General features: G+C 43.2%; 1 protein-coding gene across 1 annotated transcript in view; it reads left to right on the forward strand.

The window, feature by feature from the left end:
- The window catches only part of Enpp6 (ectonucleotide pyrophosphatase/phosphodiesterase 6), a 111,521-nt gene that overhangs the window by 78,284 nt on the left and 7,552 nt on the right, over positions 1-25,685 (forward strand). The window contains exons 4-6 of the mRNA XM_027927207.2: positions 930-1,071; positions 1,961-2,140; positions 11,849-11,986. Coding sequence (XP_027783008.2) covers positions 930-1,071; positions 1,961-2,140; positions 11,849-11,986 — 460 coding nt within the window. The remainder of the gene's footprint in view (positions 1-929; positions 1,072-1,960; positions 2,141-11,848; positions 11,987-25,685) is intronic.

The following is a 25,685-nucleotide window of genomic DNA, read 5'->3' on the forward strand; positions in this document are numbered from 1 at the left end:
TATTGCTTCCAGTGTTTCTAACCTTCCAATGACAGCAGGAGGTGAGGTTGAGCTGTAAGGACTGTTCTCTGCCTGCTACCACATCTTCCAGCTCTTTAGGATGTGACGAGCAATGTCATATGCCCGGGACATGAGGTGACCAGTAGAACATGCTCTCTGACTTTTGTCACCAAGGTCTCAAGACCTCTCCTAGGTCTATACCCAAAGGACTTAAAAACAGCTTACTACAGGGACACAGCCACATCAATGTTTATAGCAGCACAATTCACAATAGCTAAACTGTGGAACCAACCTAGATGCCCTTCAGTAGATGAATGGATAAAAAAATGTGGCTTTTATACATAATGGAATATTACTCAGCACTAAAAGAGAATAAAATCATGGAATTTGCAGGTAAATGGATGGAGTTAGAGAAGATAATGCTAAGTGAAGTTAGCCATTCCCAAAAAACCAAATGCTGAATTTTATTTTAATATAAGGAGGCTGATTCATAGTGGGGTAGGGAAAGGGAGCATGGGAGGAATAGAGGAACTCTAGATAGGGCAGAGGGGTGGGAGGAGAAGGGAGGGGACATGGGGTTATTAATGATGGTGGAATGTGATGATCATTATTACCCAAAGGACATGTATGAAGACACGAACAGAGGTATGAAAAATTGTGCTCTATATGAGTAACAAGAATTGTAATGCATTCTGCTGTCATGTATAAATAAAAAATTACATTAAAAATGCAAAGTTAAAAAAAAAAAAAGACTGTCAAGTCTTGGTTTGGTCTTCTTCTGCCTTTCTCATTTTGAGGTCTGGGCTTTGCCTGACCCACAGGGCAGGGTTTTGGAGGTGCCAACACCTTCACAGAGGGGTGTGATGAGGGGGGCAGCCGGCAGTGGCCGCCCTCCCTCACCTGTGCCTCTCTTTCCCCGTTCTCTCCAGGAGTGGCCGAGCCGACCTGGCAGCCATATACCACGAGCGCATCGACGTGGAAGGCCACCACTATGGTCCTTCATCGCCACAGAGGAAAGACGCCCTCAAGGCCGTGGACACCGTCCTGAAGTACATGATCCTGTGGATCCAGGTGACTTAAAGCAGGGACAGCTGGCCTGGCACTGTCCTGTCACTCTCTAGTCTCCGTGGCTGTCACCCCCTCAGCATCTTCCTTCTTACCTGGCCAGCCGAGGCTCTCCCTTCTTCACGCCACTCCCCCTGAGGTACCCGGAGACCCTTCCGCAGTGGGCCAGTGGGGTTGAAGTGACCAGGGTGAGCATTATCACCTGGCTTGGCCGGAGAGCTGGCCGTGTTCTTCAGAACCTGCATGCGGGTGGTAACCAGCCTGGTGGGGACACAGGAGCCACACCTGGGTTCAAAACACCTGTTTTGTTTTCATTCTTGTTTGTTTTTGGTTTTCTTTCCTTTCCATTTTTTTTTTAAATATCTGTAATGTGAGCAGATGATTATTCTCAGATTACCACACGAGTTCGTTGAAAGAGTGAGTGAAAATAAAAACAGTGTATACCTTAAAAAGCTAGAAGTCTGTTCTTATTTTTCAGCATGTGTTTGGATGGGGGCTGTGCTCTCCTCTCCTCTCCACTAAAGTGTTCTGCCATGATTTTGAACTGCGTCTCATCAGGATAAACCAGTGGATGACTAAATTTGGAATTGAGGAAATATCCCTTTTCCTACAAATTGTAATTTGTTTGTTTGTTTATTTATTGTACTGGAGATGGAACGCTCTACCACTGAACTACATCCCCAGCCCTTTTCATTTTTTTTGAGACAGGGTCTTACTACATTCCCGAGGCTGGCCTCAGACTTGTGATCCTCCTGCTTCAGCCTCCTGAGTTGCTGGGGTTACAGGCATGTGCCACTGCACGCAGCTAATTTGTAGTTTAAAAACCTCTACATGAGACTTTTGTGTGTAAGAGCCTCTCTAGGTGCTGTGGTGACTGCCTTTGCCCACCCCACAGGAGCGGGGCCTGCAGGACGACCTGAATGTCATCATTTTCTCAGATCATGGAATGACGGACATCTTCTGGATGGATAAAGTGATTGAGCTGAGCGAGTACATCAGCCTGAATGACCTGCAGCAAGTGAAGGACCGGGGGCCTGTTGTGAGCCTGTGGCCCGCCCCTGGGAAGCATTCTGAGGCAAGAAATACCGTCATGGGGGGAGGGGTGGAAAATGCATCCTAATTTGACCCAAGGTGCTTTATCTTCTCCTATAATTTTTTTTTCAAGTTTACTTGTATTTTATTTTACTTTATTTTATTTTAATTTTTTTATTGTTGGTTGTTCAAAACATTACATAGTTCTTGATATATCATATTTCACACTTTGATTCAAGTGGGTTATGAACTCCCATTTTTACCCCGTATACAAATTGCAGAATCACATCAGTTACACATCCATTGATTTACATATTGCCATACTAGTGTCTGTTGTATTCTGCTGCCTTTCCTATCCTTTACTATCCCCCCTCCCCTCCCCTCCCCTCTTCTCTCTCTACCCCCTCTACTGTCATTCATTTCTCCCCCTTGTATTATTTTCCCCTTTCCCCTCACTTCCTCTTGTATGTACTTTTGTATAACCCTGAGGGTCTCCTTCCATTTCCATGCAATTTCCCTTATCTCTCCCTTTCCCTCCCACCTCTCATCCCAGTTTAATGTTAATCTTCTTCTCATGCTCTTCATCCCTACTCTGTTCTTAGTTACTCTCCTTATATCAAAGAAGATATTTGGCATTTGTTTTTTAGGGATTGGCTAGCTTCACTTAGCATAATCTGCTCTAATGCCATCCATTTCCCTGCAAATTCTATGATTTTGTCATTTTTTAATGCAGAGTAATACTCCATTGTGTATAAATGCCACATTTTTTTAATCCATTCGTCTATTGAAGAGCATCTAGGTTGGTTCCACAGTCTTGCTATTGTGAGTTGTGCTGCTATGAACATCGATGTAGCAGTGTCCCTGTAGCATGCTCTTTTTAGGTCTTTAGGAAATAGACCTAGAAGGGGAATAGCTGGGTCAAATGGTGGTTCCATTCCCAGCTTTCCAAGAAATCTCCATACTGCTTTCCAAATTGGCTGCACCAATTTGAAGTCCCACCAGCAATGTACAAGTGTACCCTTTTCCCCACATCCTCGCCAGCACTTGTTGTTGTTTGACTTCATAATGGCTGCAAATCTAACTGGAGTGAGATGGTATCTTAGGGTGGTTTTGATTTGCATTTCTCTGACTGCTAGAGATGGTGAGCATTTTTTCATGTACTTATTGATTTATTGTATGTCCTTCTCTGAGAAGTGTCTGTTCAGGTCCTTGGCCCATTTGTTGATTGGGTTATTTGTTATCTTATTGTCTAATTTTTTGAGTTCTTTGTGTACTCTAGATATTAGGGCTCTATCTGAAGTGTGAGGAGTAAATATTTGTTCCAGGATGTAGGCTCCCTATTTACCTCTCTTATTGTTTCTTTTGCTGAGAAAAAACTTTTTAGTTTGAGTAAGTCCCATTTGTTGATTCTAGTTATTAACTTTTGTGCTATGGGTGTCCTATTGAGGAATTTGGAGCCTGACCCCACAGTATGTAGATCGTAGCCAACTTTTTCTTCTATCAGACACCGTGTCTCTGATTTGATATCAAGCTCCTTGATCCATTTTGAATTAACTTTTGTGCATGGCGAGAGAAAGGGATTCAGTTTCATTTTGTTGCATATGGATTTCCAGTTTTCCCAGCACCATTTGTTGAAGATGCTAACCTTCCTCCATTGCACGCTTTTAACCCCTTTATCAAATATAAGATAGTTGTAGTTTTGTGGATTGGTTTCTGTGTCCTCTATTCTGTACCATTGGTCCACCCGCCTGTTTTGGTACCAGTACCGTGCTGTTTTTGTTACTATTGCTCTGTAGTATAGTTTGAAGTCTGGTATCGCTATACCGCCTGATTCACACTTCCTGCTTAGCATTGTTTTTGCTATTCTGGGTCTTTTATTTTTCCATAAGAATTTCATGATTGCTTTCTCTATTTCTACAAGAAATGCCGTTGGGATTTTGATTGGCATTGCATTAAACCTATAGAGAACTTTTGGTAATATCGCCATTTTTATGATGTTAGTTCTGCCTATCCATGAACAGGGTATATTTTTCCATCTTCTAAGATCTTCTTCTATTTCTCTCTTTAGGGTTCTGTAGTTTTCATTGTATAAGTCTTTCACCTCTTTTGTTAGGTTGATTCCCAAGTATTTTATTTTTTTTGAGGATATTGTGAATGGAGTGGTTGTCCTCATTTCCATTTCAGAGGATTTGTCGCTGATATACAGGAATGCCTTTGATTTATGCGTGTTGATTTTATATCCTACCACTTTGCTGAATTCATTTATTAGCTCTAATAGTTTCTTTGTAGACCCTTTTGGGTCTGCTAGGTATAGAATCATGTCATCTGCAAATAGTGATAATTTAAGTTCTTCTTTTCCTATTTTTGTGCCTTTAATTTCTTTCGTCTGTCTAATTGCTCTGGCCAGTGTTTCGAGAACTATGTTGAACAGAAGTGGTGAGAGAGGGCATCCCTGTCTTGTTCCAGATTTTAGAGGGAATGCCTTCAGTTTTTCTCCATTCAGAATGATGCTAGCCTGAGGCTTAGCATAGATTGCTTCTACAATATTGAGGTATGTTCCTGTCATCCCTAGTTTTTCTAGAGTTTTGAACATAAAGGGGTGCTGTACTTTGTCGAATGCTTTTTCCGCATCTATCGAGATGATCATATGGTTCTTATTTTTAAGTCTATTGATGTGGTGAATAACATTTATTGATTTCCGTATATTGAACCAGCCTTGCATCCCAGGGATGAATCCAACTTGATCATGGTGCACAATTTTTTTGATATGTTTTTGTATCCGATTCGACAGAATTTTATTGAGGATTTTTGCATCTAGGTTCATTAGAGATATTGGTCTGTAGTTTTCTTTCTTTGAAGTGTCTTTGTCTGGTTTAGGAATCAGGGTGATGTTGGCCTCGTAGAATGAATTTGGAAGTTCTCCCTCTTTTTCTATTTCCTGAAGTAGCTTGAAAAGTATTGGTATTAGTTCCTCTTTAAAGGTTTTGTAAAACTCTGCTGTATACCCATCCGGTCCTGGGCTTTTCTTAGTTGGTAGTCTTTTGATGGTTTCTTCTATTTCCTCAATTGATATTGGTCTGTTTAGGTTGTCTATATCCTCCTGACTCAATCTGAGCATATCATATGACTTAAGAAATTTATCGATGCCTTTACTATCTTCTAATTTATTGGAGTATAAGGATTCGAAATAATTTCTAGTTATCTTCTGTATTTCTGAAGTGTCTGTTGTGATATTGCCTTTTTAATCCCGTATGCTAGTAATTTGAGTTCTCTCTCTTCTTCTCTTCGTTAGCATGGCTAAGGGTCTGTGGATTTTATTTATTTTTTCAAAGAACCAACTTTTAGTTTTGTCAATTTTTTCAATTGTTTCTTTTGTTTCGATTTCATTAATTTCAGCTCTGATTTTAATTATTTCTTGCCTTCTACTTCTTTTGCTGTTGTTTTGCTCTTCTTTTTCTAGGATTTTGAGATGAAGTATGAGATCATTTATTTGTTGGTTTTTTCTTTTTTTAAGGAATGAACTCCAAGCAATGAATTTTCCTCTTAGAACTGCTTTCAATGTGTCCCATAGATTCCGATATGTTGTGTCTGTGTTTTCATTTATCTCTAAGAATTTTTTAATTTCCTTCTTGATGTCTTGTATAACCCATTGATCATTCAGTAACCTATTGTTCATTCTCCAAATGATGCATGATTTTTCCTTCCTTCTTTTATCGTTGATTTTTAGTTTCATTCCATTATGATCAGATAAGATGCATGGTATTATCTCTACTCCTTTATATTGTCTAAGAGTTGCCCTGTGACATAATATATGATCTATTTTTGAGAAGGATCCATGTGCTGCTGAGAAAAAAGTGTAACTGCTTGATGTTGGGTAGTATATTCTATATATGTCAATTAAATCTAGGTTATTAGTTGTGTTATTGAGTTCTATAGTTTCCTTATTCAACTTTTGTTTGGAAGATCTGTCCAGTGGTGAGAGAGGTGTGTTGAAGTCTCCCATGATTATTGTATGGTGGTCTATTAGACTCTTGAACTTGAGAAGAGTTTGTTTGATGAACATAGCTGCACCATTGTTTGGGGCATATATATTTATGATTGTTATGTCTTGTTGGTGTATGGTTCCCTTGAGCAGTATGTAGTGTCCCTCTTTATCCCTTTTGATTAACTTTGGCTTGAAATCTATTTTATTTGATATGAGTATGGACACTCCTGCTTGTTTCCGAAGTCCATATGAGTGATATGATTTTTCCCAACCTTTCACCTTCAGCCTATGTATGTCTTTTCCTATCAAATGCGTCTCCTGTAGGCAGCATATTGTTAGGTCTTGATTTGTGATCCATTCTACTAGCCTGTGTCTCTTGATTGGTGAGTTTAAGCCATTAACATTTAGGGTTATTATTGAGATATGGGTTGTTCTTCCAGCCATATTTGTTTATTTATGTTACTAAACATGGTTTGTTTTCCTCTTTGATTATTTTCCCCCCTTTAGTGTCCTACCTCCCACTGTTGGTTTTCATTGTTATTTTCCATTTCCTCTTCCTGTAATGTTTTGCCGAGGATGTTTTGAAGAGATGGTTTTCTAGCTGCAAATTCTTTTAACTTTTGTTTATGGTGGAAGGTTTTAATTTCATCTTCCATCCTGAAGCTTAATTTTGCTGGATACACAATTCTTGGTTGGAACCCATTTTCTTTCAGTGTTTGAAATATGTTATTCCAGGATCTTCTAGCTTTCAGAGTCTGTGTTGAAAGATCAGCTGTTATCCTGATTGGCTTACCCCTAAATGTAATCTGCTTCCTTTCTCTTGTAGCTTTTAAAATTCTCTCCTTATTCTGTATGTTGGGCATCTTCATTATAATGTGTCTAGGTGTGGATCTCTTATGATTTTGCACATTCGGCGTCCTGTAGGCTTCTATGATTTGGGATTCTGTCTCATTCTTCAAGTCTGGGAAGTTTTCTCATATTATTTCATTGAATAGATTGCTCATTCCTTTGGTTTGAACCTCTATCCCTTCCTGTATCCCAATAACTCTTAAGTTTGGTCTCTTTATGTTATCCCATATTTCTTGAATGTTCTTCTCATGGTTTCTTAACAGTCTTGCTGAGCTGTCTATGTTCTTTTCAAATTGAAATACTTTGTCTTCATTGTCTGATGTTCTATCTTCTAAGTGTTCTACTCTACTGGTAGTATTCTCAATTGAGTTTTTAAGTTGGTTTATTGCTTCCTGCATTTCTAGGATTTCTGTTTGTTTTTTATAACCTCTATCTCCTTTTATAGTTGATCTTTTGCTTCTTGGATTTGTTTATGTAATTCATTGTTGAAGTGATCTTTCATTGTCTGATTTTGCTGTCTGATGTCTTCCTTGAGACTCCAGATCATCTGAAGCATGTATATCCTGAATTCTTTATCTGACATTCCATCTGCTGCAGCTATTACCTCTTCTAACGTTGAGTTGACCTGCATTGCTTGTGGTCCTTTCTTTCCTTGTCTCTTCATACTGTTCGCGTTTCTTTCTGCTTGGTGAAACTGTTGTGCTATTGAGTTTTCCCCCTATATATTTATATTGCTCTTGTATAGTTGCAAAGTCTCCCTCACAGGCGCACGCGGCGGCTCTGCCCCTCCTCCAATTGGGGCAATGTGCCTACCACGCCGGCAGGCCGCTGGGCCTGTTCTGCCGGTCGGTAGCAGGTCCACCTACCTTGCAGGTGCAGGTGGCAGCTCTGCCCCTCTGCGGGCCGCTGGGCTTTTTCTGTTGGTGGTCGCAGTTCTGCCTACTTTGCAGGCACGGGCAGCGCACTGCCCGTCTGCAGGACACTGGGCCTGTTCTGCCGGTGGGTCGCAGGTCCACCTACCTTGAAGGTGCGGGGGGGGGGGGCGGCTCTACCCTTCCGCTGGCCGCTGTGCCTGTTCTGCCTGTCGGTTGCAGGTCTGGCCTGTTCTGTTGGTGGTCGCAGGTCCGCCTACCTTGCAGGCGCGGGGGGAGGGGGCGGCTCTGCCCCTCAGCAGGCCGCTGGGCCTGTTCTGCTGGTGGTCACAGTTCTGCCTACCTTGCAGGCGCGGGGGGAGGGGGCGGCTCTGCCCCTCAGCAGGCCGCTGGGCCTGTTCTGCCAGGGGGTCGGAGGTCCGCCTACCTTGCAGGCGTGGTTGGCAGCTCTGCCCCTCCGCGGGCCACTGGGCCTGATCTGTCGGTGGTCACAGTTCCGCCTACCTTGCAGGCGCGGGGGGAGGGGGCAGCTCTGCCCCTCAGCAGGCTGCTGGGCCTGTTCTGTTGGTGGTCACAGTTCCGCCTACCTTGCAGGCGCCGGGGGAGGGGGCGGCTCTTATAATTTTTTTAATTTAATTTTTTTTGGGGGAGGTACAGGGGATTAACCCAGAGTGCTTAACCACTGAGCCTCATCCCAAGCCCTTTTTTGAGATGGGGTCTTGCTAAGTTGCTTCGGTCCTTGCTAAATTGCTGAGACTGGCATTACATTGGCTTTTTTTTTTTTTTTTTTTGTGGTGCTGGGGATTGAACCCAGGGCCTTGTGTATGTGAGGCAAGCACTATACTGACTGAGTCCTCTCCTATAGTTTTAATATTGAAATATATTTTAGCATTAGGTGCTTAGACTGTGAAGGCAGGTGACCTAGTTTGCCATTTACTCACCAAGTGATCAAGTGGTTCATTTTCCCTGGCTCCATCCTTCTCTAGAATGGTATCTACCCCAGTGGTTTCTCTGTAATGATATCTACTTTATAAAAGTCAAATAAATTCAAGGATGTGCAGTACTCAGCAGGCGACCAGCACACGTGGCAAGCCCTGATTAAGGCTATTTTATTATTGGCTAAAAAGCATTATTTGTTAGGTAAATAAGGGGACTCGCTGAGGCAGACAGAATGCTCTTTCTCTGGAAAGAAGCTGTTTTCAGCAGGGAACTGGAGATATGAACGTGCTGAACCACAGAGGGAGGCCCCGTGTGCAGAGGCTCGGGTCTCTATCTCAGAGCCACAGCCCTGGGGTCCGAATGCCAGCTCTACCATCATCTGAGCATCAGGCAAAACACTTACCCAGGATCTCTGTTGCTTTTCTATATGTTGATGTGACAACATCATTACAGTTGTCCCTTGCTACTACTGAGAGTTCACGGGAGCTCACAGAAGTGTGCTAGGCCCTCTGCAATGATGCTGCATGGGTCTCTTATTATGATGATCACTGTCTAAGTGGAATGTCCTCAAGAGGGTGGTTGAGTCTCCACAGTGTGCTGATGGGGGACAAAGCTCTGCCGCTACCTTTCTGGAAAACCTTGAGGTGATTAGACCTTGAGTACCATTTTCTCAAAACAATAATTGTGCCTGGAAGTAGGTGGGAAGCCATTTAGAGAAAATGGAGAAGTGTCACCTTTGACTTACCACTTGACTCTCCAGTTGCTGGTATCTCCCTGTACAGGCTAGGGAGCTTCTGCCCAGGCCCAGATAAAACTGATCGGGACCAGGAAGAAGCTGTCTTTCTCAGGGAAGGTGAGGCCGCTGCTGGTTAAGGTTGTCAACCATAAGGAGCCAGGAAGAGGCCCTGGGGCCACTGGCTCCATCCATCTTGTGGCACGAGGCTATTAGTGCTCAATACTTAGTCTCATTGGTGGGAGACAGTTGGCAACAATGTCAGGACTCCCCAGACTCATGCCATTTCCCTGGGAGTGGGAGGTGCTCCTCTCTTCTCAGGCTCTGTGGTCAGAGAACGAAGGTGCTGGCTATGTTCACACAACGTCCCCATGAATTCCCTAAATATGCCATCGAAAAGGGTATTTTTCACATGGGCAGGTTCTTGAGAGGAGTTCTGTTTTCTTGGTGAGGAAGATCATCTTTGTCTCCAATTGGCACTTAGAAGAGTGCCGTCTCCACAACACTCGGCACCAGCAGCCTACAAGCTGGGAAGAGCTTTGTCGAATGTGATGTTTAAGTCAAGTGACCTTTAGCCTGCAAGCAGTCTATAGCAGTCACTAGATTGCTCAAAAGTTGGGTGACAGTTTGTCAGGTGTCAGGCACAAGAGTTTGCAAGGCCTCTTGTGTGTCTCCAGATTTTCATTTACTCCAAATCCTCCTGCATGTGAATCCTACTTTCCTGAAGAACTCTGGGTTTTCTTAAGTATCATAGCTTAACTTGTGGGCTCATCAGAAACCCTCTGCTAAACATCCTAAAGACTAATTCTTTTTCACACTTGAGTTGATAAACTCAATTTTATATTCAGCAATACAGAGGAATGTATGCCCGGTTTGGCTAAAGACCAGCAAGTCAACATCAGCCAGTTGATTTTAATGTTAACTATAAATATTTAAGCTGCTGCTAAATATTGAACAGATGTACCAAGTTTATGTTTTTGTTATGAAATCATTGATGTAGTTAACAAACAATTACTAGTATTTTTTATTTATATATGACAGCGGAATGCATCACAATTCTTATTATACATATAGAGCACAATTTTTCATATCCCTGGTTGTATACACAGTATATTCACACCAATTTGTGTCTTCATACCTGTACTTTGGGTAGTAATGATCATCACATTCCACCATCATGAATAACCCCATGCCCTCTCCCTTCCCCTCCCACCCCTCCGCCCTATCTAGAGTTCATCTATTCCTCCCATGCTCTCCCTCCCTACCCCACTATGAGTCAGCCTCCTTAAATCAGAGAAAACATTCGGCGTTTGGTTTTTTGGGAATGGCTAACTTCACTTAGCATTATCTTCTCTAACTCCATCCATTTACCTGCAAATGCCACGATTTTATTCTCTTTTATTGCTGAGTAAAATTCCATTGTGTATATATGCCACATTTTTTTTTTATCCATTCATCTATCGAAGGGCATCTAGGTTGGTTCCACAGTTTAGCTCAACTACTAGTACTTTTAAGATTCATGTGTAGGTAGGATATGCTCCTTAGGTCAGGTTAAAGAGTGCATGCTTTTTCTTTGATCTTTAGGGTATTTAACATTAAGATAAGTCCTCATTTGTCTTTCAATTTTATTGTACAAAATTTTGACATCAATAAATTTTTGCAAAGTGCTCACTAGTTGTTGAGTGTATAAAAAGGATTATCATAATGTGTACAACATACAAAGAATGATATTGTAACAGTTTCCTTATATTCACTGAATATTTAAGAAGTACAACATTACTATTATTGGTGACATCACTTTCATGTCCTTCTGAAACCTATCACCTTTTCCAGTCTCAGAAGAAATCACTTTCCTAAATTTTAAGTTACCATTTTTGCAATTCTCTTTATAGTTTTGCCGTATGTATTGTTTGTTTTTATAGGTTACTTGAACTTTATATAATAAAAATGGTATTGCCTGTATTTTTCTGCAACTTGCATAATTTTCCTCAAACTGAGATCCCTTTTTCTTTGTAGCAGTATTCCATTCATCTGTGTAGTATTCTACCACAAACCTCAGCAGTCTTTCTTTATCCCTTCCACTGTGGCTGGGCGTCTGGGCTCTTCTGTAGGTTTATAGGTCCAGGCACATGAGAGATTATCTATCCCTAGGGATGAACTTCTTAGATCACAGGGACATGGATCTTCAGCCTTACTAGATAAGGTCAGCCTATTTTCAAAGCTGTATAAAACCCTCTCATTTTTACATGGTCAAATCTACCAGATGTTTGGTAATATCTCTGCTTGGTCTTTAAAATAGATTCTCCCATTCCATAGATTCAATATATTGAAGAAAGAGAATGCAAAACTGGTTGTTCTCTGTTTTCTTTGCAGATATATGACAAACTGAGCCAAGTGGAACACATGACCGTGTATGAGAAGGAAGCCATACCAAACAGGTTCTATTACAAGAGAGGGAAATTTGTCTCTCCTTTGACTTTAGTGGCCGATGAAGGGTGGTTCATAGCAGAGGTAATTATAAAACACACCACACCTTGTTCATGCTACAAATTCTGCTCTGACACATAAGAGATGTCTCCACCGAGGTATCGTTCCTGGCATTCTTTCCTTTCTAGGGGAATCAAAAGCCTCCATCAGGTGACTTTGTGGACACAAACTGCAGACGCAAACCCAGGGTCACGGTTTAGACTCCGTGGCACCAGCCTCGCTGGAGTTTAACAAACAGGCCTTAACTCAATTATTGCTGCTTTCCATGTAACCTGTTCTGTTTAAAGCGGAACAATTACTGTGAACCCAAGCAATTGCTCTGGGGAAGTAGAAAGCGGAGAGAAGCTCATTGCTTTCACCTTTAAGAGAAATGTTTGGCAGACAGGACTGTGCAGATCCAGGTCCCCCAGATGCCAGCTTGATTTCACAGGGATGATCTTGTATTTTGGGCTCCAACCCTAGTCGCCTGGTGCCTGAATGACTCCAACAGCCTCTTCCCAGTCTGCCCGATTCCAGGCTCACCAGGGTCTCGCATCAGCTTATGCTGTGGGGACCTGACCTTCAGGGGAACCTGAGGTCACATCATGTTCAGGATCAATTCCTGAAGAGGACGTGGGTTATTTTAGATATGAATTTGATGGTGGGTTGCATTTAGATCAGATGACAGGGTAGAAAAGAGCCCCATGTGAGTGGTTGTTGAGACCCATGATGATGAGACCTGAGACTCGAAATAACCCAGAAGTGGGGGAGACAGAGCAGGGGGTGACCAGGGGAAAAATATGGACTGGGTGAGTGAGTAGAAGTCCAGAGGCCTGCGGGTGGAAAAATGGGGGATCTGGGACATGAACTTCAGTTATTCAGGACCAAGTCTCTCTCCTGTGCTGGCAGGTAAAGAGGAGCCCCTAGTCCTAGAGGAACTGAGAACACAGCAGATCTCGATAGAAACTTTGGCCCCACAGTGCAGAGGCAACAGTGCCCCAGAGTGTCCCTTCCTATGCCAGGTGGTTTAGAAGGTCTCTTAGAGGGTTCCTGTGCCCACTAACACTGTCTCCCGAAGACCCAAAGCAGTTCTCCTCACTTTGTCTCACTGTTAGGAGTTCACCTGAAGGGAAGCTGTGGAGACCCCCACATGGTCCTTTATGGTGGTTTCTAGGGTTGTGCATTTAATATGCATGCACTGGGCCACCTGGGTTGATGCCTGGAGTGTGACTTGATTGGTAAACAAGCAACAGAGCTCACTTTTGCAACTTCTTTTATTTTATAAAAATTCCAGTGGAGTTGCTTTGAATTTTAAAAGTAAATAAACCATGAGGATCAATTCACAGTTTGCTTCTACTCATGTCTTAGCCTGAATATGTGAATCTATTGTTTACTTTCTCTTATTTAGCTGAAACCAAATACCCTGAAAGTTTATGGTAGAGAGGGAGACTGAAGAAAGCAGGGTGATTTGGGTAGTTTGGTGGAAAACTGGATGAGGTAGGGGAGTGCAAAGCCAGAGCTTCCCATGGAGATGCTGGACGACAGCGAGGTACCACTTACGTCCATGGGAACAGCTTTGGATCCCTCTAGTAGCAGTGGGGAGGGGCTGGTGGAGTGCTCTAGCTAGGAGTGGAAGTCCAGTGACCTGGTCATGGAAAAAAGGGAGGTTCCTTCTAGGTTGGCAAGGGTTCTGTCTGGGAAGTAACTATGGTATCTCAGTAGCAGCTCATCCAGCAAGAAGATGTAGATCTTTCCAATGAGTGACTAAAGCACCACAATGAGGGAGACCTAAGTGTATCGATTAAGATGCCCTTGGTTGTAAGTCATAGGCTGTTTGAATAATGGCTGAAGTAACAAAGATTTACTCTTTTGCTTAACTGAAAGTCTAGAGGTAGGCCGTTCCAAGGTTGTTTAATTCAGACCCCAAGTTAACTCCATTACAATTCTTCTGATTTTCCTTTTAAGGCCACAAAATGGCTGCTACAGCTCCAAGCATCACACTCCCTCAGAACATCACAAAGCAGGAAAGAAAGGGTGTAGCTTCTCTTTGCACATCTCCTACTTTTATCAAGGAGCAAAATAATAGACCCCAGAACCAGGGGTAGAAGCAGGTTTTGTGGGTCTTTGAAAATGTTGGAATTTGTGTGAGGAGAACATTCTCTTTAAGAAAAGAATACATTATGTATAGTTAAAATGCACTAATAATAAAAACATGAAAAAGTGTACATAGTTATGAAAACAAAATTAGGTATAGGGACTTAGAGGAAGCTCACTCGCCTGAGAGACTCTAATGCTTACATTTCTTGAACTGCACTCAAAACAGAAGTTCAGAAACCACTAGCAACTTCCCCCCTCTGTCTTATCAGTCATCAATGGATAGTGTGGGTAGAAAATTTCTGCCTTGGGCCAGTTTTGGTTCTGGGATCTGGAACTGTGCTGTGTTGCAGACCAGGTGGCCACAGTTACTAAACAAAAGAGAGGCAGAAGCTGGGGATTAGGCAGACATGGCCCCCAAAACAAAGAAGAGCAAAGAGGAGAGAACAGTAGGAGCAACTGACCATCTCTCACATCCTGACCAGCCAAGGCCTCTCAGGACACCCTGCTTTCAGGACTCACCCCTGCAGGAAACTAGCAAATTAGAATCCTCTGAGAGTGAGGCCATGTGGTCATTGCACATGTTATATGTTACTTTTCTATGTATTGCACACACACACATATATATTCATTTGAGTAAATAAAAACTAAGAGTCAGTCAGCAGGGACTCCCCACAGCACAGAGGGGAACCTCTGGCAATGACCAGAGCAGTGTTTAAATCATTATTTTCAAAAGGGAGATTGGAGGTGATTGCAAAGATATGTGAAATAGAAAGTTAAAAAAAAAGAGATCAGAAGTAAGATAAGTAGTAGGATATGAGAAAATAAGATTCATCATGTATAATTAATTTAAAAAAAGAAAATCAGATTTGCTCTCAAAGATTATTGTCAAATCGCTAATACAGAAACTCTCGATGGTACTCACACACTTTTAATTAGCAAAGATGAGTACCCCCTGTGCTTGGGTCAGTAGAATCTTTAGCTGACCCTCTGTGCAAAGTTTCAGTGACATGCACATAAAGCTATTTTACATTTTGCAGATAAAAATAGAGATCACTGATTTTTTTAACTTTGGCCAATAATAACAAGAATGATAATCTCTCACTTATTTCTCTCTCTCTCTCTCTCTCTCTCTCTCTCTCTCTCTCTCTCTCTCTCTTTATCTCTCTTTCTTCTTTTTTTAGTAACAGGGATTGAACTCAGAGTGCTTAACTACTGAGCCACATCACCAGTCCTTTTTATTTTGAGACTGTGTCTCACTAAGTTGCTTACAACCTCACTAAGTTGCTGAGGCTGGCTTTGAACTTGTGATCCTCGTGCCTCAACCTCCCAAGCAGCTTGGATTACAGGCATGTGCCAGTTTGTCATAATCACCATCTTGAATTTAGTACCTTCTTGTTGCTTTTTAACTTTTCTTTGCAATGCTGGGAATTGAACTCAGGGCCTTGTGCGTGCCAAGACAGCACTCTACCACTGAGCCGCATCCCTACCCCCTCCTGGCTACTTGCTGTAATTCTCTCAGTGACTCTGCATTGTGGATATTGCTAGTTATGCAAATAACTTATCACAACATAACATGAAATGGAATGCAAACATGGCTCAGTGCTTCCTAGCAGCAAAGAAGAAAGTACAACCAATGTCAGTAATGTCACTTACAGGGTCTGTAACATAGGAACACAGATATTTCTCTGCAAAATCATGATTGCCCCTGAGTCCCAAGGGCAATGTAGACCTCTTTTGGTCCCTCCTTTTTCTATGTTAGTTTCCTAGATTGAAGCCTTAATCATTTATTAACTTCTCTTCTTGAATTTATGCCTTTATATTTTTAAGACATCATATGCAAAAATTACAATTTCTGATTCTAATTTAAAATGATATTGGGGACATATTTATTTGTTTTCTGAAAATTCTTAAATGCCCAGCTCACAGTGGCATAGACCTGTAATCCCAGCAGCTGTGGAGGCTGAGGCAGGAGGATTGCAAGTTCAGCAACTTAGTGAGGCCCTAAGCAACTTAGAGAGACACCGTCTTTACATGAAATATTAAAAAGGGCTGAGGATGTGGCTCAGTGGTTGAGAACCCCAGGGTTCAATCCCCAATACCAAAAAAACAAAACACATACACACACACACGCACACACGCACACACGCACAAGTGCCCATTCTCTCCTTATTGGCTTAGACTTTGCTTCTGTAAAGTTCTAGTATTTATTATACTTTCTTGACTATGGTGAATTGAAAACTCTATTCTGTGTCCTGTTCTGTGCCAGGGCTGTTAATCTCTCACATTCCTATTTACAAAATTTGTCCCTAAATTGTACAGAATGTTGTGTTTTGCTCTGCAGCCTGCATCCCAGTCCACAATGCACTGGATGATGCTCTTGTGCTGGATTCTACTTTACGTTTGCAGGAGGGAGACATTCTCAGCCCTGCAAGCAATCTCACTAGGTCTGAGCTTGGAGAGCAGGGTCTGTTTTCAACATGATTCAGAAAACAGCTGAGTCAGGACAAATCGATGCTAGGCGGGAGCCAATTCCATCCCCCTTTCTCTTTCCTCCTACACCTGCCATCCCATAAACACATAAGATTTGGCTTCTTTGGTAAAAATGCCCATCCCATATATACACCAACTTTCTGCCACCGATTTAAGTTTGGCAGACCCTAAGGCAGCCAACCAAGGAGAACTGACCAAGTTCATTTCTTTCTGTGGTTGCTTAAAAAAAAATAAAAATAAAAAGAGGGGAAGCAGATTTAATTTGTCACCTGAAATTGTACCAGTATCCAGTGTGACTACCAATGCTGCTGTAGAAAACACACCCCCTGCCCAGCGACTCCCAGTTGGCTTCTACGCCTGCATGTTCTAATACGCAGACTGGATTGCCTGCTGCTCTCAGCCCTTTCTCAGGCCTCCCTTCCTGAAAGGACAGAAATCTGAAGGTGTTCGTGTTCCCGGAGAACTAAAATGTGGAGAAGCAAACAACAGGCCATCGAGGAAGTCAAGCCCAAGCCTGTCCCACCAGCCCAGCTCTTTCCTTCAAGGATAGGAAATAAGGCTCCTAACACCTGCCCCACCTCCCTGACCTCCCTAAGACCTGGCACTGTCCCCTGAAAAGACTTTTCCTTGCTTCTTCCTTCCAGGGAATGGAAGTCACCTTTTCCCAGGAGGACTGGCACCACTGTCACTCACTCATGCTTCACCAAGGTTTCCAGTGAGCCATCTTGCCACTTCTTCCCTCAGGAAGTCCTTGGAAATGGGCTGGGCAGAGGAGTGGGTTGTCATGATGTCTGTGGCTCTGCAGTTCCAGTGAGGACCAAATTCCCTTGACATAAGGGATAGTTAGGGACAGCATAGCAAAATGCAAAGTGCAGGAATACCACAGTAGTTTCCACAAATTCAAGCATCCTCTTCCATCCTCCTCCATGAAGGCCATATGCCTAAACAATCATTTGTCTATCAAACTTGACAAATATGTGTTGAGTGTCCAGTGCTTGGAACGCACAGCGTAAAGGTATAATTCCAAACTGGGGGTGGGGGGACTCCTGGGAGTCCCTGCCTGCCTGATACAGCTTAGCAAAGGAGCCAAATATTAAATAAGTGTGCATGCCATTGCAGAACAGAAGTGTGCAATTACAAAATGTGTTGAGTGCTCAGTGTATAAAAGAGCACATGAAAGAGAGTATCTGGGAGAAGAGGGAACCTACTTTATGTGACAGGGCAGGAAGGCTTCTGTGAGAAAGAGACTTTGCAGCTGAAACTTGAAGGAGGAGTTGAAGTTGATGGCTAGGAAGGGGTTGCTCTCCAGGCTGAGGGAAGGGATACAACCATAGCTCATGGGAAAAACAGAGATAACGAACCGAGTCTTTAGTTGTGAGTAGTTCCACAAAAATTCTTAGTTTTCATACATTGACCCATTTAACGAAGCCTATCAATTTTATCTCATATACCTTTAATTAGTACTACCAGATGTTGTATAACAATCTTTCTTTGTTATGCCTGGACCATTAAAAACTTGAATCACCTTCAACTTCCCTCAACAGGTTTTCGATGATGTCTGCATTAAGCTATCTTGCATTTTGCAGATGGTAAATATACGGAGAAATTTTTATTTTCAACATATCCATCAACAACAGCAATAACAATAATTGCTATCTTTGTCACTGTCCACAAGCGACAAACCAGGATTTGAATCCGTGACGACTAAGTACTCAGTCAGTCCAGTTCTCCAGAGATCCTGCAAACATTTCCCCAAAATGGTCCATGTATTTCTGATCTCCTGTTGCATCAGACTCTCCCTGCTGTTTCCCTGTGGGGTCTAGAAGTGCATCTCAGCTTGTTCACACTAACAGAAACGGAAGTTCTGACACCACCCTTTATTTATTTATTTATTTATTCCTGTTCATGTCACACTGCAGAAACCTTTAGAGTTGCTTGACAGCCCACTTTGCTTCCTCTTTGTCTTCCTGTCCCAGGTCTCTCCTTTCTTATCATCATCATGGGTAATTTGCACATACTTAAATCAACATTCTCATGTTTGTGAAAATAATTCTTCCCATGCAAGACTTAGGTGTTGAGAGTTGAACGGTCAAGAATGGTAATCCTGCTCTGCCGACATAACTTCAGTCAGCCCAAAGAGTAGTCAATAGCAACCCCGGGATGCCCTCTCCCTACCTCTGACCTGTCCTTCAAAGCCCAACTCAGATACCATCTCTTCCTCCAAATGTCCATTGAGTCCCTGATTCAGTCCATCTTAGAATTTTCCTATGACTCTTAGTCGTCACTCCATCTGGTGCTATTTGTCTACTTCTGGACCCCCCTGCCCCTTACGGGGTGGAAGTTCCTCAAGGACACAGCCTTGGATCTTGAGCTTGGCTTCTCCTCGTGGAACCTCATATAACAGTAGAGTCTCTGTACATGTTGGTAGATTGAAGAGATTAATGAATATCAAGACAGTAAATTTTTGGTTACTGTTGACAGGTTGTTCACTTTGTAGGTTTATAAATCAATTACTTAGTACACAGAGAAGAAAGCCAAGTCAAGTCTTTAACTTGGGCTATTAGTAGCCCTGGAAGAGATTTTAACAGGGAAAAGGTGTTGAAACCACCAATGGTAGTTCTAGCTTCAGATGGCCTGATGCTGCAGCCTAAGAGCAGGACACATCAGCCCTCCCAGTTCCTAGCAGCTTTCAAGAGCTGATTTCTTTCTTTTCTTTTCTTTTTCTAAATTGGCACATTAGAATTATACATAATAGTAGGATTCATTATGCCATATTTGTACATGCACATAATTTGATCAACCTCATTCCCCAGTACCTTTCTCCAGGGCTAATTCTTGTGTGGCCTCTCCTGGGCAGTGTCCATCTCATGCCACTGAGCTCATAAACACAGGATGGGACCAGAGCCTGGTGAGAGACTGTGACACATGGGGCTTCACTGTTGATCTTCTGGATTCCTCTCTGGGTTGAAAGAAATGCAGCAAGTTGAGGCCCCAGCTTCTACAGGAGGCCAATGTTTTTCTCTGGAGGAAAGATTTATTTTGAAAACTGGCAAAGGATATGAAATGCCAGGCTCAATTCTAAAGCCTGTGGTTGAACTGCAGTTAGGCCTGGGCCCAAAATATTTGGGGAAATCAAGACAGTCTGGAAAGCATGGCTTCTGAGCTTTAGTGGCAGCTGGAGTGGTATTGTCCAGGCCCAACTAATTGAGCGTCAGGAAGTCAGATGGGGAGTGCTGGAGGCAGCTTGCTCTCTGGTGGTGATTAGGGTCGCCTGTGAAAGCTGTCTGGGAGCTCATGCATGCCCTCCTCCCCCTTGGCACACGTCAATGAATGCATCCCGTAAAAGAAGAAAAGAAAAAAGGACCCCCGCATCCACTTACTGCTTCTCTCCAGTACTTTGCTCTACTCTAACGACTTCTGCTGATTTTGGTCCCTGCTGATTTTGCTGTCTGATATTTTCCATGTCAAGGATCAAGCTGTTTGTGGTAAGGGGCTCTCCAGGGTCAGGCCAGGGGCCTGAGGCTGAGCAATTAAATTCAGTTTTAGGAAGACAGAGACAGGAAAACTGTTAGAGGGACATCTCTTGGTAGTGGCATGGGGCACTAAGGTTCTTAACCACCACGGCCAAGGGACTCAAAAGGTTCCCACAACAGGAAGCCCCTCTGGAGGTTAATTTAAAATAGCGATGCTGCAAAATCTTTTAGGTCATTGATCATTTTTACAATCAACTTTGAAAATTCTTTGTTCGGGATTTCAATATCTGTGTGTTTGGTTACTAGGGGTTACAAGCATATGGAAGTGTCTTGTTTGCTTATTTCCTCAGGGTTGCCGAGACCCTATTTTTATGCATCTGTTGAGATGGTTACCTCTTCCTCTTTTACATTGTGGGGTCCTCTAATGAGTAGCTCTTGCCTTATCATAAGTGCAGGGCTGGAGGTATATTTTTAGCTTCAACAATACGATAGCATAACAAGTATCAAGTTCAACCCCCAGGACCAATTTGAAAAGAGTAACTGCCAGAAACAGTGGTGGTTTAAGAGCAAACCGTATATCAACAAGTGCTTCAAAAGTCATGACTACTAATAATTTTTATGACTTTATTAACTAAAGAGAAAAGTGGGTGAGAAATAGTATAGAAGAGGCTGAAAAGTTTAAGCATTAATGATAAGCTACTAAATTAAATTGGAAGAAAAGATCTTAAAACAAAAAAAAAAAACAGAATAAAAGAGAAAGCAAAAAAAGGGGGGGCAAGGAGGGAAAGGGAGACAGAAGATAAAATGAAGAAAAAAGTTGAAAGAGAGGGGAACAGGTTGTAGACAGGAGAGAGGAAATGAGATCTCAAGAAGAGTTCCAATTAATTGACAAAATACGTAAAATTAGAGAACTAGCAAAACCCCAAATTTGGAGGGACACTGGGAATCAGTTTCTGTCAAGCAGCTAATACAAACATTTGTCACACAGAGATCCAGCTTTCTTCTTGCTGAGGTTCTTGAAATGGTGACCTTTCTTTCTGGGGTTTCCATTTTAGAATCTCCCCACTATTAGGAGATTTGTGTGACACAAATACTGTGCTGTTTGTTGGTGTTCAGCTCTGACCCTAAACAGCCAGACTTGTTAGGATTGTCCGCATGGTGAGCTCCACCTCCTCCTTGCCCGGCGGCCTCTGTTGCTGGGGTGTTGTGTAGCCCAGTGCAGACTTTACCTGCAGAATGGCTTTGTTATTGTGACTAGGGGTGGCAGCGTAAGTCTGCTGGGCAGCCCTCCCAGTTGGGCCACCAGATCCATCTGGATTGTGTCACATTCCTCATTCCAAAATGCTGGGGGGAGGTATGCAGGATGTATCATATCTTCCAGATCTTTCCAGGCATAAGAGAGGTGGGGGGGGCCCTTGGTAGGGTGTAGTGGGGTCCTACTTTTCACCGGACCCTGATCCATCCCTGTTCCACCTCCTGTCAGTCATGTTCTTGATCCCAGAGACCAAACTGCCAATTTGAAATGAAAGCACTCTTTGCTCTGCTCTGCTCTGCAGACTTCGAGACCTGCAGCCATGACTCCGGTGACCACCCTGAGCTTCTCCCAGTCTGTGTTACAGTCTCACCTGATGCGCTGCATGGGTATCCACTCAGCCAGTGAAAATTAAAGTCTAAGTGGCTGTTTGGTCTTGGATATTCGAGAAGCAAGCATACCAAGAACAAGAGAAAGAAAAATGTAAAAATTAGAAAAATAGCAAAATATGAAAAGCCAAGGAACACTGCAGGGTTTTCTAGGCTCCCACTCAGGAAGTCCAAACAAAGAGTCTTTTTAAGCTGTCAACGCTTCCCCCACTTTCACTACTCCACCCCGCCCCCACCCCAGAGAGTGCTGGGATTTTTCTCCTGCTCTGGCTCAGATTGCCATGTCTGAGTTTATTTTCTGCTCAGATTGCAAATTTGTTGGACAGCAGCATCTGTTTATCTTAAACTTGGTGGGAGAATTTCTTTTGGCTTGTTGGAAGGGAGCTTCCCCTCTCCCGCTGAGCCACTGCGTGCCCGTCACTGACGCCATCTAGGCCTTTTACTAATCTCTTTCTATTCTAGAGACTAATATTTTTGGTTTTCACCTGGCTGCTAGCTCTCCAAGTTGCCACTCAGCATTCTCCCACAGTCTTCTGCCTCAATGTGCTGCTGCTCAACTGCTGTTATAATTCAGTCTCAGGGAGCTGCTAGGGTGCCATGGGTTCCTCTGATCCACCATTTTCCTCCCACTTCCCTTCACCTACTGATTTTTCTTTAACACTAAAGATGATTGAAACAAAGAGCTAGTACTAGAAACTATAACTCCTAACTCATAATGATCCCTCTCCCATTCCAAATTAAAACAAGCTTATGATAGTCATTATCATGGTGCCCTGGTAATGGAGTGAAGGCACCAAAACAAAAGAAACCAGGTCCAAAAGATAACAACTCCGCCATCTTTCACAAGGTGTTCTCATGGGGAGCTTTCTATTTGTGGTTCCTTCGCATTCAAAATGAGTTGAGTGGCCCACCAAGGAGGGTCCTGGCATTGCATCCACCATGCATGGCGAGGGATCCTGAGAGGTGCTCAGGAGTGCAGAACAGATCACCTGGGTGAGGACTCTTTTTAAATTCCTAAGAGAGGGTTCATGCAGAGTGACTAACTTGTTCTGTCTGGCCTGGGGCTGTCTGAGTTTTAAAACTGAAGGTCTGGTATCCCTGCAGCCCCTCAGTGTCAAACTGGGACAGCTGGTCACCCTTCTGGATGAGCACATCCTCGGGTAGAGCAGCAGAAAACCCCCAGTTCCTCTTCCTTCACCTCAATGTCTGCCTTCTTCTGATCTTCTTTTCTCATATGCAGCTATGCAAGGTCCCCTCCCTTCTCAGGACCTCCTCAGGGACAGGCCTTCCCAGAACAGAGCTCCCAAGGGGCTTGTCACTGTGGAGTCTTAGGACATCCTCATCCTCTCCATGAGTGCCTCATGTGTGTCCTGTCCTATGGCCCTTCCCCTCCCTCACCCCACTCAACACACACGCACGCATGCACACTCACATAGACACACTCACATACACTCATAACAAACTCATGTACACAAATATATGTTCCACTCACTCATGTTCACACATATCCGTACACTCTCATACACATAAACACACTCACACACGTGTACTCATACCCCCACATACATAAACACATGTATGTGATCTCACATACACAGTCTCACATGCTCACATACATGAGCAGAGCCCTATCCCACTGGGTGATTGTCCCCCCAGGGCTCCTCCTGCTTCTACCCTACTGAAGGCCTCCTGAATCCCTGAACCCCCTCATTGTCTCCAGCTCAAGGCACCCATTTCTGGTCTTGTCCTGGCTGACTCAGGAAGCAAAACCAGTGCCTAGTGCAAGCCCCCCTCCCTCGATGGTAAAGAAGGAATTGCTGCCCTCCTGCCTGCACCCCACCCCGCATGCCTCCACCCCCTAAAGCCTAGCAGAGCACCTGGCACAGATCCAGAGCTCAGTACACGTCCCAATGCTGGCTAGAGCACCCCAATCCTCCCTCCCCCATCAGTTTATTAGTGGGGCACCACCCTCTTCTAGGACAAGCTGTTAGAGGAGGGGTGTTTCCTATAACCCTGGGAATTAGCTGTCCCCACGACCATGAGCCTGGCTGCCTGAGTGATCCAACTTGATTACACTCACCTCCTGGTTTCCTCTCTACACACATCCCTTTGGCCAGATGGAGGGTGTGGGCACTTTCACTGGAAGTCACTAGGTGGCACTAGGTGGCACTAGGTGGCAGTCCAAAGGTCTGGCACAGTCTGGACAGCCTGAGGACCCACAGGGTAGGGGTTCCCACTCTGGAGGCTGAGAGGTGTGTGACACACTTCACTGGCATAGCACCATATGTGTGCCTTGAAAAGATAACATGGGAAACAATATAAGGATTATGAGAGCCATTTGGAGAAGGAAGGAAATCATCAGAGCACTCTTTTGAACCTAATGTAACATATAATGTACATATGCATGAGATATACTCCATCCAATCACTTAGATGAAATATTACCTTCTCATAGAACCAGTTTATTATTATTTTTCTATATCAGGAAAAAGAGCCTTTTGCTGGGGTAACTTGTCACTTTAGTAAAATCGAGTGGATTTGCCTCTGACAGACAGATCTCCAATCACCTTCAGGGCTGAGGTTTTCATTGTTGTTTTGCATTTATTTGTGTCATGAATAACTGCAATTTTTAGGCTGTAATTTTTTTTTTTTTTTGGTACCAGGGATGGAACTAAGGAGTGCTTAACCACTGAGCCACATCTCCAGCCCTTTTTTGTATTTTATTTACAGACAAGGTCCCACTGAGTTGCTTAGTACCTCACTAAGTTGCTGAGGCTGGCCCTGAACTCATGATCCTCCTGCCTCAGCTTCCCAAACCACTGGGATTATAGGTGTGCACCACCTCATCCAGCTAGACTGTAATTTTTTAATCAGGCGAATGATCCTCATACCCTTGACCAACCCCTGTGTTATGGGGTACATATCTATTATGGGGTTCATTATTAGTAAGGTCATCAATAACAAAAATGTTCTACTTAGTGCTTCGGGAGTCACTGCCGTGGCCTTGTGGGCTGTAAGGAGGGAAGCAACACATTAAGTTAGCTGACAAAGCTAAATTGGGATGTGTTGTGATCCTTTCCATAGATAGATTAAAGAACAGTATAAAGTTAGAAATGCAGTAAGTTCATAAAGCATGTCCATGGAAAAATACAAGCTACAGCTGGAGAAGGAGGGACAAGGGATGATGGAAATTCAGGAAATGGAGAGTCAATGAAATAGTGCAATTTGGAAAGCAGAAATGCTAAGGAGCGATTTATGGGGTGAGACCGGATGGGTGTGCAATGTGATATGACAGCTAAATAAGCAAGGGAGAGTTCAGCTTTTGTAACCAGAGTGCCTCGCCACAGCCAGTGGCATCTGGTGACCATATTGCAGCAATTTGTTGAGCACCTACTGTGTGTTGGGCACTTAGCACATGGTCATGCCGTACTCCAAAACCCTGGTAATGTGGGTATTATCAACCCTGTATACATCAAGCAAAGTAAAACTCAGAGAAGATAAGTAGCTTGTCAGGGTTACAGAGCTAGAGAGTAGAAACTGGAATTGAACCCCACAGCCAATACAATTCCAAAATCTCATCTCTGTACTTTGTACCTGGTCACACACAGTGGATGAATCCATAGGGAACAAGGGGACACTTCACCTCACTGTCCAGTTCCAGCACGAGCAGGGCAATGGCTTCTATCTGTAAACTCTGGAAAGTACACAGGACTGGGAGACAAGCCTGGTTCAAACCCAGCACTCCCCTTCATTAGCTGTGTGACTCCAAGAGTATCACTTAAACTCTCTGTGCCATAGTTCCTGCAAATAGTTCCTGCAAATGGGGATAGTACTGTCATCCACACTGAGATATTGTGACAACTAAGTGAACATCAGGGTTGGCTCCTGGTGAACTGTATGGTTCACTCAGTACATGATACTACTAGTAGTAATCTTATAAGTCAGCCTAGAAATTGCTAGTGGTTTTGTTGTTTTGATTCAACTTGTCATCAAAACCAACTGATCAATCTCCTGCATTTGAAATATTTGTAATATTAAACCCTG

The sequence above is a fragment of the Marmota flaviventris genome, chromosome 3, assembly GCF_047511675.1.
Source record: "Marmota flaviventris isolate mMarFla1 chromosome 3, mMarFla1.hap1, whole genome shotgun sequence".
NCBI lineage: Eukaryota > Metazoa > Chordata > Mammalia > Rodentia > Sciuridae > Marmota > Marmota flaviventris.